At 39.6% G+C, this 15,281-nt stretch overlaps 1 protein-coding gene across 1 annotated transcript in view; it reads left to right on the forward strand.

Moving 5' to 3' along the window:
* LOC113171312 (protein tyrosine phosphatase receptor type M) overlaps nucleotides 1–15,281 on the forward strand; it is a 125,926-nt gene that overhangs the window by 25,474 nt on the left and 85,171 nt on the right. The window contains 2 exon segments of the mRNA XM_026373602.1: nucleotides 3,740–3,862; nucleotides 14,847–15,121. Coding sequence (XP_026229387.1) covers nucleotides 3,740–3,862; nucleotides 14,847–15,121 — 398 coding nt within the window.

Genomic DNA, 15,281 nt, shown 5'->3' on the forward strand with positions numbered 1-15,281 from the left:
AGATGTAATTAGTAAACATTCAAGATGTCAATTTTGTTATTGTCAGACTGGGCCAGGCCAGAAATTATTTTGTTTCTAGTCTTTATGCTAAGCTAATCTCATTGGCTGCTGACTCGCATTGAACAGAATGTCATGAAAGTGGTATCAATCTTCTCATCAGGCCCATGGCAAATAGTAAAAAGCTGCATTTCCCAAACTATTCATTTTAAAAATGTTGAAAAGATATTCACAAAGTCAAGGACCAGAGACTGTTGGACTGGCATTCTTGTATTTCATGCTAAAAAAATCTAACCATGTACTCTCTAATACCTAAAAAATGTAACCTTGCAAACAAACAAAGACGTGCATCAAAACAACAGAGTCAATTATAACTTCACCAAGACGCTGCACTCGAAACATGTTTGAAAAAACCCTTATTTTTCACTAAATGCCCTACCACAGATTTGCTTTTTCAACACTCCTTTTCTACCTTTACAGTCCTTTCGAGAGTCATTCACTAGCATTCTGAGAGAGCACGGCGTGTATAGCACTCCTGTACAGCACCACACTTCCACACACACAGCTTTTAATGCCGAAAGTTTACTTTTGTTACAGGTGCAATAACAAAAGGCCTTTTAAGTCAGACTTGAAAATCTTTAGGAGAAATTGGCTCCAGCATTGAGGGGTTGAGATATTGATTCTGGCCTCTGGCTCGGTCCAGGAAAAGATGGATAGATTTCTTTGAAATGCACTCTGCGTGAGAATATAAAGACTATTGTGTGTTCTCACTCAGGAATAAATTGTTTCATGACATATCTAGGGCCACCTTTTTAGCTTCAAGCTGCCTGCTTCTCTTGAAAGGGGAATGTTGACAGGGTGGAGCACATTCATCTGTACTCCCAGACTACCCACACCTCATACTAGCTTTTATTGAAAGTTAAATCTCCTTCAGAGAGTTGGCAGCCTCTCGTTGGGATATCTATTTCAGCAGCTGTCGGGACTGATTATATGGAGCTTGTGCCACACACTGGCAGCGATATAAACCCACTGAGAGAAGGACTGTTATGATGCTATTGATTGATGCCTTCATCTGCATGCAGGCGTACAACCTCTCGACTCAGGAGCAGCCATTTGTAATGATGGCATGCAACATGTGATTGGCGATACATTTAGTTTTTGATTCATAGCGCTTACATCAGTGAAGCCACAGCTCGGCATGGAATTCCTTTAGAACGAGATGTTTGGATATTGACCTCAGGGCGGTTCTGTAGCAGATCAATAGCAAGTTACAGGCACTATTGGAGAATTTCTCAGTACTGAACACCGATACGGAGGGCCTCGTGTAACAATCAAAGCAATGCAAATTGATTTATTGCTTGTTCACACCCTGTTACCCTGTTTTAATGGTTGCTAAAGCAATGAACGTGGAAGGTATTTCAATATTGTCAATGAGAAAGCTGTATGGGTTTGTCCCACCTTCTGCTTTCTAATAAAGAATCAATAGGAAAACCAAGAGACTATGCAGTGTAATTTGGTTTAGTAACACTATACATTCACATTAAGTATCGTAATTACCTTTCTAAATGTCTTTTAATTGTCATTGTATCGACTTCTGACTTCTGCTAATTTTATTGGTCAGTCTTGGTCCTGGCTTAAAGAGGTGGACTGATGTGTTGGGGACTAGTGCAACAGCATGTTTGTTAAGCTTTATTATTTTTTTGTAAATCTGCTACTGCTGCCATAAAAAAAAAAAAAAATTATGAAATCGAAACTGAACTGTTTTTTTTAATTAATGTCTTTTGTATTCAAATTAACTGAGCAACAAGAGAATCGTTAATAGAACTGAGCTGTTAATGATGCCTTTGAAGGGTATGAAGTTTCAAACTGAGACCTCACCCCTCTCATTTTTCCTGATTTATTATTAAGCACATAGATGACATTTAAAAAAAACGAAATGTCTTAAAATTAAACAAGAAATAGGCTCTGCTTTATGAATATTCTTTTTGATGGCTTTTTCTCTTCAAAGTTCCAAATTCTCCTTCCACACCCATCACCCACTGACTCAGAATACATTTCACTTCTTGCCAATGCCATCGATTTGAATATCAAACACCAATAAAAGCCACCTCTTTGGCTTTGTTTGAGCTGCACCATGCTGTGAGAGGGAGGTGGGCGGCACAGGGCGCAAGGATCTTGGAACTATCGAGTCAAAATATTGATGGAACAGAGCCAGTCCCTGTGACTCCGCAGCCAAAGACTCATGTTAATGTGCTCCAAGTTACATTCTGGCAAAACAGACATGTTTATTTAGAGAGGAGGATGACTGAGCATGAAGTACATGCTTGTTTTCAGCACAGCCTTCATACGGTGGGACTTTCGCACGGCCACTACAGGGAGGTGGACAACCACCGCTTCCTACTCGTGGCCACTAAACCACTACGAGTGAGACATTTATTTAAGGGCATGTTGGTCATTCGGGTTTGTCATTCAGATTTCTTTGCACAAACAATGGTCTTGGAAAGTTTTTGGCCATATGTTTCTGCTGCTTCATATTTACTCAACAATTCAGTTAACCTCTCATCTGAACAAGTTGCTTTGGTGATGTGTTAGCCATGGGAGAACAGTTTCTCGACATTTTTACCTGTGAGTCACTCCATTTTCTATGTCCACCCCCTCAAAAAGCAGACAAAGCAGCAAATACATCATTAGCAGTTGCCCTATGGAGCTGGATATTAATTATCATGTGTTCTTCATTTGCACGTGTACTGTTAATGTCACCAGTGAGATAAATGGGAAAACAAAAACCCCAGCTAGTAGCCTTTATGCAGCAGAATGTCAGAAGGCGCTTGTAAGAGATGAGATATTGGTTCTGGCCTGGCATAGGTTCTGGCTCAAAGGATATTCCCAGAGGCAATCAAATTTGTATGTCATCTGTGTTTAGAAACTTATTAGCAATGTGCAAGCAAACGTTTTCAAATTTGCAAATTAGATTCATTTCTGGAAAGGAGCAGGATGATACACTGTACATCTGTTATCAACACAGAACCAGTGTACATAATCACGTATCTGAAGCAGTATAGTATCATTTTGTCATTTGCCTCTTCTGAAAACAACCCTCTCAAAACCTTTACATTTCATATTTTTTACTCGGTATGAACTCCTTTCCAGCCGCACATTGTTCTGACATGCCTTTCTCATAGATTTATGAGTGGATTGAAAAGCACTTTGGGGGGAAAAAAGCTCAACTCTCACATTCTCTGTGCGGCCTTTAAGGTGCGAGGAATAAAGGGGTATTTGTATTAATCGATCACACGCCAAGCCTGGTTGAAGCCTGGCCCTAATGGTTGCTTGCTGTCATTTTGCAAGCAGCTTGTAAAAAGGATTAGAGTGGCTCTGTGGAGTAAGGGCGCATGAACAGCAAAGTTCTGTGGCCGGCAAGGAAAATAAATCAATTTATCCCTGATGGTGGTGCAGTTTGGGAACATAATGCTTAACGATGATGGAGTTTGGACACTTCATACTTGTCATTGTGAAATTGGACTGCCGTGTTGCTAATGATGGTAATGTATGTTGTGCCTCGCCTACTACAGTAATCCTTCACTCTGTCTCACTTAAATGCATCTCATTGTCTGGCATATTGCATTATGAATACCACTGGGAGGAAAAAAGAGGAGAATTTAATTTATATATTCATTCATTTGAGCAGGCAGTTAATGGAAAAAACTGTTTAACCATATAAATTTCCTTTCTTTTGTCACAGGCGATTGTAACTTTGAGAAGCCGCTGGCAGCATGCGGGTACAGTCAAGGCAGAGACGATGACCTTGACTGGGAGCAGGCCAATACTAGAGAGAAACCTTCATCAGATCCGTGGATGCCCTCAGGTAAGGACGGTGATGCTGGCTCACAGAAAGGACAAATGATGGTTCCATCACTATACAGCAGTAGCCTTTGTGTTGGGGGCAGTTTTCTACATTGAGCAAAGTTTCTTTTTACATTGAAAAATATAATTTTCTAGGAGAAAAAAACAATTATCACAAATGTTAACCTCGACACATGAGCTAATTAATTTCAGGTCAAATTAGTATTTCTCCATAAAGCATCCATGAGTTGGTTATGACATCTTTCATGAATTAGGTAAAAAAAAGTGAAAAGTAGTAAATTACTTGACTCAAGCGAGCAGCAATTATAGTCACAATATGCAACTAATTTGATGGAGTGTGGTGTAGCCTGGCCAAAGTGGCTAATAATATAGGAGGCAGACTTCAACATGAGGTTTCACTACTGCCACCCTGATAAATAAATACAAAGAATATAACAACCATAAATGTAACTTTGCTTAACTTAGGTAAACTCAACTCATAATAGCTTAAATCACCAACTTGTGCACACTAACACACTTATTATCTTGGTGTTGAAACCATTTTCTTTACAGGTACTTGTAAGTCGCTTTGGATAAAAGCGTCTGCTAAATGACTAAATGTAAATGTAAATGTAAGGTACTGACAAATTCTCTTCTAAAAATCAAACAATTATTAATTAACTTGAACTTGAAAATATTGATGTAAGAATAATACAACTTAATGCTTAACAAGAACAAAACCTGGGTTAGTATGTGTTTTCATAGTTACAAATTAAAACTAGGAATCTGGTTAAACAAAAATCTAACAAGCATGGTTAAGAAATGTGTAAGATGTGAAAAATATAAAAATAAAAGAACTGTGTAGTGTTCTCACCCACTTTGTCACAATGGGGCCCTCACATTTTTATCTGTTATGTCGGAATTTTTCTTCAAATGACAGGTTCAGTCTGATGATTTAGGTGTTATGTCTTGTCTTGTGTTATGTTGTCACACAGTACAATATCATTTAAGGAAAAGCAGTATTTCTGCACTCATTCTGTAGCGTTCCAACACTACTTTCCTCAACTTCTTTCCACATGAATATCTGCTACACAGGATTTTTTGGACAGTCACGCAAACTGAGACAAAAAGCGACATTTGATATCAAAATACTCAGATCCATTTTAATTAAAGAAGTCTTTTCATCAGGCACATATTGAAATTCATTAAAATGCTTTCCCTGCATTTTGTGTCTGTCGCACACAATTTGTCTCTTTAATGTTCCATTGATCGCTTTTCATTTGATTCGAAATGCAGAGATATCACCACCACAGAGCTGAAGGTACCTAAGGACTAAAGACTAATGGAATGAATTTTTTTTTTCATGTTATAACAAAGGTAGTGTTGCAAACTAATGGATATTGTTTTCCTCCCCCATCTGACGGCTAATCTCACAAAGGCTGCATCACAGATAGATTGCACTGGGCCCCCCCTGTGACAGAGGGGGAATTAATTAGCAGGCCCTCGCTAATTTTAAGCAGCCAGTGCCCAAACCTGTTTGTGTGTACATTGGGGTGATATGTGTTGAACTGCCTGTGTCTACTTTTTCCATCACAATTTATTAATGCTGAGACAAATAGAGGTTGGGCAAAGGTTATGGTGAAATCTGGGAAAGCTCTGACCTACAAATTAACACCTTGCGCATGGTCTAAATTTAACATATCTGATTAAAATCCCATGTCTAGTTAAGAAGTGTCCCTGATTGTGCTTCTCTGGCCTGAGTACACTTCACATAAGCTTGTTTTCTACCTGTGCATCGTGAATTGTGCGTAATTAACAGGTTGCACTCAACCTGCTGTGCAAAATTGTAATCTCTCCTCTTTGACCCCATTGAAAGGGATGTGAAATGTGGTGTACACCATGGTCGAAATTGTTTTAGAGTTACTGGAGAGGAAGCTGATGAGTAAAAATGCATTTATGTGAAAGCCACACTGGTGTAAAAGCTATCTCACCTCTGATTGCTGTCTCACTCTCAACCTGTACTTATGAATCTTCACAAAACGACCTTATCATACTCCCAGAACAGATTGTTATCCTACCTGGTCCCTGGGGATGGAAATGGAATAGGAGTAGGTTCAGATCAGAAGGTGTTACTACCTCACACGCCTTTGAAATTGGTTGTTGACAGTATTCGTCCAAATACAGCAGATCTGCTCTTAATGTCAGCGTGAATATTTGGTATTTATAACAAACTAGAAACCAGAGGTGTCAGAGGTTTAAAATAAATATGTCAATGATAGGCCATAATGCTTGAATTACATCCTTTTTGGAATTCAATACCAATTATCATTGTGAATGCTGGAAGTATGTATATATGTACCTTTGTGTTGAAAAGGAGAAAGTAAGGGTTTGGAAGTCGGTAGATCAGTGGGCAACACATCTGATTGTGCAGAGTTTGCTTTCTATCACAGGCCTGCAGATAATGTTTTTGTGTTCTTATTAACCACAACCACAGTCTTTCCCTAACCTTAACCAGCTGTTCTTTTTGTCTAAACCTAACCCTAACAATAGCTAAGTGTAAAACATAATCTGTGGTCTTGCAGAATCATCCAGCATTGACATGTCAGTCTAAAACTAATATTTATAATTACTGTAGATAAGCTGATAATAAATATGTATTATTAAATATTAACTACTAGACTAGGTGATCTAATTCCATTATTTTAAGTGAGATTCAAGTGCCAAGTTAATTATGCGGTAATATAATTTCTTTGTTTTCTTCAAAGTTCAAAACATCCATGACAGCTGCACACTGCTATCTGTGTGCAGAAACATGTGTCAAAGGCTTGTGAAATCAATAGGAGACATCCTGAATGAAGGTGCTGTATCAGTGGGGTAAGTGTAGAAGAAGCACTCATTATAGGCCTTGAGCATAGTTTGATGTCAGCCCGCAGAGGACTCTCCTTCATCCTCAAAGCGCATATTGCAACCAAAGACCAAACTGGCCTGAATCTATCCCAACATGTAAATAGAAGAGTACCAAAACGGAAAAGCAAAATGAAATGCAACGAGGAAAACAAGCCCTCTGGTCACATGAACAAGAGACAAGCAGTGCCTGCAACTCATAGTTGTTTACCACGATCTGCTCCCTACCTAATTGCTATGTCTGGACGGAGTGTAGCCTTGTTTATCCCTCTGCGCAGCCCTGATTGCATGCTTTGGCTCCTTTAGGGTGGCTCAGTGCAGTTCTGAGTCCCTGCATGTCTACTTGGGCACTCCCCAGTGTGTTCCCTCTCTCGAGTCAACTGGAGAAACTGTCGGCAGAACTGTCACTGTCAGTCCTGTTATTATCAACAAGCCTCATCTGTCTTGGACAATGATAATAAAACCATCTCAGCCAAGGCAACACTCATTCAGCCTTGGAGAATAGGCCTGGATTCACCTCTGTCAGAATCAGGCATTGGCTTTGATGCATATTATTTGATGAGAAAATGACCACACAGGTCAAATCATTTGTGTCATGTTTAAAAAAGGAGTGCATCTAGTTTCCACCCTACTCTCTGTCATTATAGTGCAGTAGTATCTGACAAATGGATGAAGTTGAGTTGGTGGGGAAGTTTGCAGTGTGATGTTGTGGGGGGTGTCCAGATGCCATTAAAAAGGAAACTGTTTTTAGTGAGCCCCAGCTGGTGCAGACAGTACTGCCTCTTCTCTGATGGTGTCATGGATGTTGCCAACAGTAGGCTGCTGCTCCCTGGCTCTCTCATGAGACTTGTTCTGGGGAATAGTGGCAAGAGGAGGAGGAGGAGAAAGAAAGTCCTCTAACTAAGATTAATTAGGGTTTTTGTATTATGCTAAGCACAATAGAAAATGCAGCTCCGGCTAAATGACTTATTGTTTTATTCTTAATGTCTGCTCTAAATATGTTGCAAGAGAGAAATTGAATGCTTTTGTCTCACTGTTGCACAGGGTCTTTGTTTTGATAGTGTGACCTTGGTCGATAATGACATCTAGACAATAGTGAGGGATTGGCAGAATTAGGTTCCTCATAGGGTGATGGCGATCCTCCTTCTGTTCATTCTTGTCAGGTTTAAAATGTGTTCATGCAAATTCAGCTCACTCTTGAACCTAGAAGGCTCCTTCCTTAGCTCCCTGTGGACAAGACAGGTCATTTTAAAGGACAAGCTTGTCACCTTCTTACCATCTTCAGGAGTTAAGGAATTAACAAAGCTCCTCCATCTTACCTGGACAACTAGTGTTGTTTATGGTACTTTATGTATTACTGTATTAAGTCTAGCCACTTAAACTTGGAGAAGAGTGAACCCCCGCTCGCTGAAGGACGTCAGAAATTTAATCAGAATTTAAATCACATCAGCAAAAGATGGGATTTGCTGTTGAGGAGGGAGTGGCAGCATGTTGTGAAAATAAGCTAATTGCTTTGGAGCCATTCACAACTTTGTGTGAAAATCACACCTTAAACGGTGTTGGCAAGGTGGTAAGGTTAAGGAGAAACTCCATTATATGATTAGGGCATGAAACAGAACAGCAAATTATGACGTCTGATCAATTTGTGAATTAATTCCTGTGGGCGACAGACTCAGGTTTTCAATTTGGGATGTTTGTGGGGTTAAGTAGTGTACTGTGGTCTGAGTAAACAGGATTGCAGTCACTGCACATTTGCATACTGTATATTTTAACATTATTGTGTATGGTGCGTACATTTAAGCCTAATGATGCAGCTAGGTGACTCACATGAACAATATTGGTTGTGTAATGGGTTTGTATCAGGCAAATGGGCCATTATATGACCCATTTATAGCAGTGGAGCAGCAAACGTGTGCACTGCATATTAAGGATACATATTAAGCCATTAAGAATTGCTGTTGATTGACATGGTGCAACAATGGATGCTGCCAGGGAACATAATCAGGGTCAGTGGTTCCACCTGACTAAAATGACAGAGCTGAAATGTGTTGCGCATGATGGATGGTTTTGGGTGAATCTGTTTGACACTGTCAAAGAAACCTGCCAGGTCTTTCCTACGGAGAGCCCAAACTTATTCAGTGTTATTTTATCAGTCGCCTTTCATGTTTCAAAGGACACAGGGAAAGTTCTGGAAAATTGAGTGGAGGCCACGGATGTTCGCATTAACAGCCTAACCCTCACAGCGAGAGCATTTTTGATTGGTGGCAGACAGTGAGAATAGCCCTGTCTTCATTGACATTTTCGAGGCAGCAGCCGAGCTTTTCTGCAGTGGTGACCTCTGTGAATTTTATTAGCAAATGAGACCTGGAGGGTTTGGGTTTAAAGAGTGCCCCTTCATTCTGATTTCCCCCACATAATGATTTTCAGAGTTCAGGACCTGAGTGGAGGAGAAATAATGAGCGCTAGTCATTATTGCAAATTATATCTCCTGCTCAGACCATCACTCAACTCATAATTAATCTAAATACCTTCAACCTATAGACTGTGGTGATTAGGATTAGACAGTATCCTATTTGCGTGAACTAAATTGTATCAGACTGTGTTTCCATTAAAATGGCTTTCCTATCTTTTTAAGAAAAGGAGCCAAGGGAAAAAAGTTGTACAAATATAGCCACTTATAGTATTTAGCTACATCATGTCTTATTCTGCTGGACAAACCTGTTAGCAGTCCTCCACATGTGCTTTTCCCCACTGAGCAGTCAATTTTATTTGCTTATTTTAGTGTAATGTGCCTTTTTAATATTAGAAATCCACTGTATTTTAGTGGTGTCTTCAGATTCAACAGAAAAAAAAAGGTGAATAGACATATGCCTCAGGTCCCTGCTCTCTCTCTCTAGCTTGCTGCCAACCCCAAATCAAATCCTGCTTTCCACAGCGATTAAAAAACTGTACTAGAGAGAGGGAGGAGGTTATGTTGTGGTCTTGTCACACTGTTGCATTGCAAAGCTGTCATTCTTAAATTGAGTATGATTGTTTACATAACAGCTGAAATTCATACTGTCTGAATTCTGGTCATCAACCTTTTCCTGTTTCCTCTAGTTAACGTCATGAAGTAGTTATGTTCAGAAAAACAGCTAATAGCTGTTTTATTGAATGATTAGGTGCTAAACAAACCAAACAACTGCATTAGAGCAGTTCAAGTAGTTCTTAGTGATGTTGGCGATGGCCAGTAAGCCACCAGTTTCATTCTGTATCTCAGCCGGGGGAACTTTTCTTCCCATATGGACGGACACAAGCTGTGAACAACTCCCAGCTGCTCCGCCAGTGTGACTGAGCTGACAGGCCAAAGGATTAACCTGATGGAAGCCTTCCCCTGGAGTATGTCCACGGCTCTCTCTGTATGTCTTATAATGCCATTAAAGCACAAAGGGTGTTTTGGATTACCTATTGTCCAGCTGGGTTGTGGGTTTGTACTTGGAAAAGAATAGATAGTAGAAAGCACTTGGGAGATTGATGCTGACCATATATTCTTCTTCCAAAGCTACAGCTTTATAATGGTTTCAGTTTTTTTTGTGTGTGTGTCTTCTTAGTTTAACTCTCACAGAAAATACCACAGTCATTTATAGGATTTTAAGCAATCTTTTTTTTTTTTTTTAGGAGTTGCACCGTCTGACTCAATGAGCAGTTTTAAAAAAGCAGCAAAAACCAATGTAGCTGCATCAGAGATATTGTCTTGTTCTTTATTCATCCCAATTATCTTCCTTGCCAAAACATGATGCCTTCTTTACCCACAGTGCAACCAGACCGTTGACAGTTTCGTCGTACATTCAGGTGTGTGAGAAAAGAAAAGGAGCTACAGATGTAAAGAGCAGCTCCAACTAAGACCAGCTCAAGTGACAGTTTATCAAATTGTGGAACTACAAATGCATCATACAGTTTCTTCATATATACAGTATGCATTAGTGTTTCCCCAGACTTGTAAACACACTTTGATATGTAAAACTAGATCCCCTCTAATCAAAATGAGAGACTTTGTAAATAGGTTGAAATTCATCTAAAAGGAATCAAGATTTCTGTGGCCACAACCAAATTGGAATCATTGTTAACTTGTTCTGTATGGTCTCTACTAACAGATATGTGCCACAACAGCCCCTATTCATGGATAGTCTCCTTGTTAATGCCTAAAATACTCCAGTATAATGAAATTTGGTCGTTTTTTTTTCTGTCAGTCTGCCCTTCATTTCCAAAGAACAGCAATATGAATGTATGTTGCGTCCGCAGCCGGAACACTTCATCTTTTTACTAATTAATTTTTCAAAACAGTCCCCATGTTCTCCATGTTCAGCCATCATTGTAATAGAAGGTGAAGCTGGCCTACATTGGAATAATAATAAATCTGTTCCTCTGAATACCTTAAACAATAGCAGAGCCCTGGCCTTTACAAAGTTGCCAGAGACAGGTCTTGAGTTTGCTGAGAGCTCTCTATTTTTAATTGGTCTTGAACATGCCATTGTTAAGGCACAAGAGCTAGAGAAAGAGGAAGAGAGAGAGCGAAAAACACTCTTGTGCATCACTAGCACATTAGCACAGCACTAACACAGTGTCATTATAATTTGCTTTTAGTCTCGCTGGCTAATTAGCTTGTCATGGTGCAGCAGGTCCTGCAGAGTATGTGGTCATTAGGCACGAGGAGCATAGAAACTGAATGACAATCAGCATTCTCCTGTCATCCAGTGACAATAGCAGCACGAGGAGGCGGAACACTTGAAATATTGAGTTCTTATGTTTTATAGCGGTCAGTAATGAAGAAGGAGACTTTTTTTTCTCCCCTTTCCGTGTTTGAGTTTACTGGTGCAAATTGTAGACCTCAAGTTGGTTGCAACAGTTCTGCAGCCTTAAAACAAAGAACTCATGTTCTAATATTTATGTGCTCCTATAAAGTAATTTCACTTAAATACTAAAAGTGATTGCAATAAGCTTTAGAAGTGAAAGGCACTTCTGGTTTTATTAATATTTCATTAATATAGGAAAAAAAACCTGTACGAATGCAGCTTGATGGGCCTTCATTTCTGATTACCAACAACGACCAGTGCTGTACATACAGTACAGTAAATCTGCTGTTCAGAGATAGTAAACACCCTGTTTTCATCATAGAGGAAAGCAGGTGCCAGCATCTTTGTCTTTGTAACACGAGCTACAACTGAACAATTCATCAACTGATTATTAGTGCTGGTTCGCATCACACCAAGGGTTGCTGATGCCCCAAAGGGGAACAACAGAAATGTTCTGGACACCTGAGCAGATGGCTGAATTTTATTAAAGAGACCTCAGAGCTCTCATATAGAGGCACCTGACTGAGGTTGAACAAACAAGTGTCTCAAAGTCAACTCATCTCCTGCCCTTCTACATGTACCTCGCACAACTTCCTGTATAGCCTCAGAAATAATTAGCCTCAACAGTTGAAACAGAGACAAACTGAAGGTGAATAATAGATTAAAAAGCTCTGAGTGTGCTGTTCACAATAGAGAATCATAAAAGAATGATTAGGCTGTGCAGGAAAATCTATAACACAGAAACACCATAAATAGTTAAGATGTTTTTTTTACAGTAAATAAAAAGAGATATTATTAATGATATTAATGCTCTCACACATGCACTGAACTCAAATCGCACATTTTGAAATCTACTAATTTGACTGATGTATCTATTTGACCAATGACGTGTCTGAGTTTGCTCAGTTGTTGTGGTGATATCACAGTTGTCCTCATGTGGTCTAAGATGTTGGAACTGCTCAGTTGTCATGGAGACCGATCCATAGTTCCACACTTGGGTCATGTGATGACAACCGAGATATCACCATGACAACTGAGCAAGCTCCATTCACTGACAAAGTCCACGGCTGTGTCCGAACGTCCCTTATTCACTATTTCCTAACTAAACCACAGACGCATACTCATCGTGTTGTGTCATCGCTGTCAATTAAAGATTTATGCAACAGTAATTTTTGCATCTATAGAATATAGAAAAAAAAACTTTGGAAAACTGTCTTTTTATTCCTACTCTTATGATTTACAAACCATTAAGGTGTTGTTTTGTAAAACCTTCCCTGAACAATGTGGAAGCAAGTAAAGAAAGAAGATGCTAAAGAGCTTTTTTGGCTCATGCATAAGGCAAGTAGCTTTCATTCACAGGGAACTGTTAGAATCCAGTTCTGCAACACATGCATGTTACATGTCATGAATTTTTGAGCTCACTATGTAGTGGACATATATCGGCACATGGCTGTGTTGAAAACCACTCTCAGTTTACTATTTGTTTACAGTGCAATGCATCTACTCTTTGAGTTCTTATTGTGCAAATGTATTAAATGTGCATAAAATCAATTTGTTTATTTTTCTTATTGAGTGCACATTGTAGCCCACCAGTGGTCCACAGATTCTGTATTCCACTTGTGGCTCGTGTGATTAAATGACGACCGTCAGTATAAAATGGTTTCACTGGTTTGTTTTCATGGTTTCATTGAACAAAGAACATGAGTTAAATACAGCCCCTCTTGTGATACGATGCTCCTATGATCCAAAATGTGTTAAGATCCTTTAAAACAACAACTTGCTAATACCTGACAAACAACGCTGAGGAGGCTGACTCCGTGTCATCACAACTAACTGCTCCTCCTCCTCCTCTGCTCCCTCTCCTCCCGTTTCATTGTTTAAACATGACAGAACCCCCACTCGTTATCTGAAGCTGGAGACAGATGGAATTGGTGAGCGTTGCAAGTGCAGCACAACAAGACAAGTGGGCAAGCTCGAGTCACTGATGGAACAAATAGGGTTTTGTGAGAGGCTGTTTGTCTGACACACTCAGGCAGCAAGCCTGCTGATTTCGTTGACGTTATTCACCCTTTTTAACACCATATCTGAGTGAATCACCAGATGTTAAATGTAATGACAAAGATCCACTGCGGTTCAGCTCTGCCTCACATGCAGGAGAGCAGAGCTTACAGGTTGTTTGTCTCACCTCTGAGCAAAATATGCTTTCCAATCATTACCACCGTTCCAAAAAAATATATCTTTCAACATAAACGGAGTCTCTTTTGGCTGTGTCTCAAACGCTGTTATGATTTGTGCCATCTCATTACCAAGCCGAGCTAAATAGGATGATGACAAATAGAATGTGTTCTGCATCTCCTTGAAAGTTTGCCAATATAATAATTCTCACTTGTGTTTTATTGGCAAGAGGGGAGGGAATTAGATTAACCTTTAATATTGAACCAAAGCGATAAAATCTAAATGGGGCTTGCTTGGCAAATAGATTTTAACTTATTGATTTTTCATCATTTTCCTTCTCTCTGTCATTGAGGAGAAAAAAACACACTCTTCTCGAGCATCCAGCTTTTTTGGGATTAGTCTTTTTCCTGTTTTGTATTTTGATAAATGATAATGATTCGAGAGTTTCTATCAATCCAAAGATAAGAGCATTTTCTCATTAAGGGGCACACGCAATTCTCAGCACTAATAGCAAAGGTCTCAGCTCAGTCATTTACCTGCATTCTGCATACTCTTATGAGATTATGTCTTTTATTTAGTTACAGTTAAACCTCAGAACCTGATTGCCAGTAATAATCTAATTCTTTGTCAGGGAGATTTTTGTGCTGTGGTAATAACATACTGCCTCTAAAAACCAAAGATAAGATCCTCCAACAGAAACAAATAATTAAAAAGAATTGACGTAGCCAGATTTGTCAAAGATAACTTACAGAATAACAGTGCTGACTGTAAGTTCCCATTGAATGCCACATTACAGCTAACTGTACAGATAAATGATTTGATTTTGTTATTAGAGTAAGTTTGGAGAAATGTTGGAAGATCAGGAGTGCAAAGTGGATGTCAAATGGAGGTGCTGAAAACACATTAATGCAAAGCACACCATGAAGGATGACGTCCTCCTGGAAGTAATATATCAGCAACATTTCAAGTGCTTTGGAGCAATATTTACTTAGTATTTTGATTGACTATGCAGAGAAGATTACCTGGGATTATTTGAACTGTTGTTTGGATAAAGCACGCTCGGCTCATCACATAAAACTCTTGTATATGTTGCAGGTTCTGCCTTCATGATGGTGAACACGTCAGGGCGCTTTGCAGGCCAGAAGGCCTTACTGCTGACACCCCAGCTGAAGGAGAATGACACCCACTGCGTTATCTTCTACTACTATATAGGAGGCAGAGACAACAGCCACCCGGGTCACTTAAATGTCTACATCAAGGAAAACAACAGTCCTATGGGAATGCCTGTTTGGAACGTGTCAGGTCCAGCTACTCGCTCCTGGTCACAGGTAGAGCTGGCCGTCAGCACCTACTGGCCCAACTTCTATCAGGTGAGGACACGTGGCTTGAATCCAGCTCTCTCTTCCATAATGTCTCATCACAAAACTAGGTTGCTCATTGTAAAGCAGCTTTTGTAGTTAAGCCAAAGTCATTAAAGCCTGTTTGCAGGGTGGAGCAAATTTATTATTTGAGGAGGTCCAAACAATTGCA

Source organism: Anabas testudineus, chromosome 17 (genome assembly GCF_900324465.2).
Source record: "Anabas testudineus chromosome 17, fAnaTes1.2, whole genome shotgun sequence".
Classification (NCBI taxonomy): domain Eukaryota; kingdom Metazoa; phylum Chordata; class Actinopteri; order Anabantiformes; family Anabantidae; genus Anabas; species Anabas testudineus.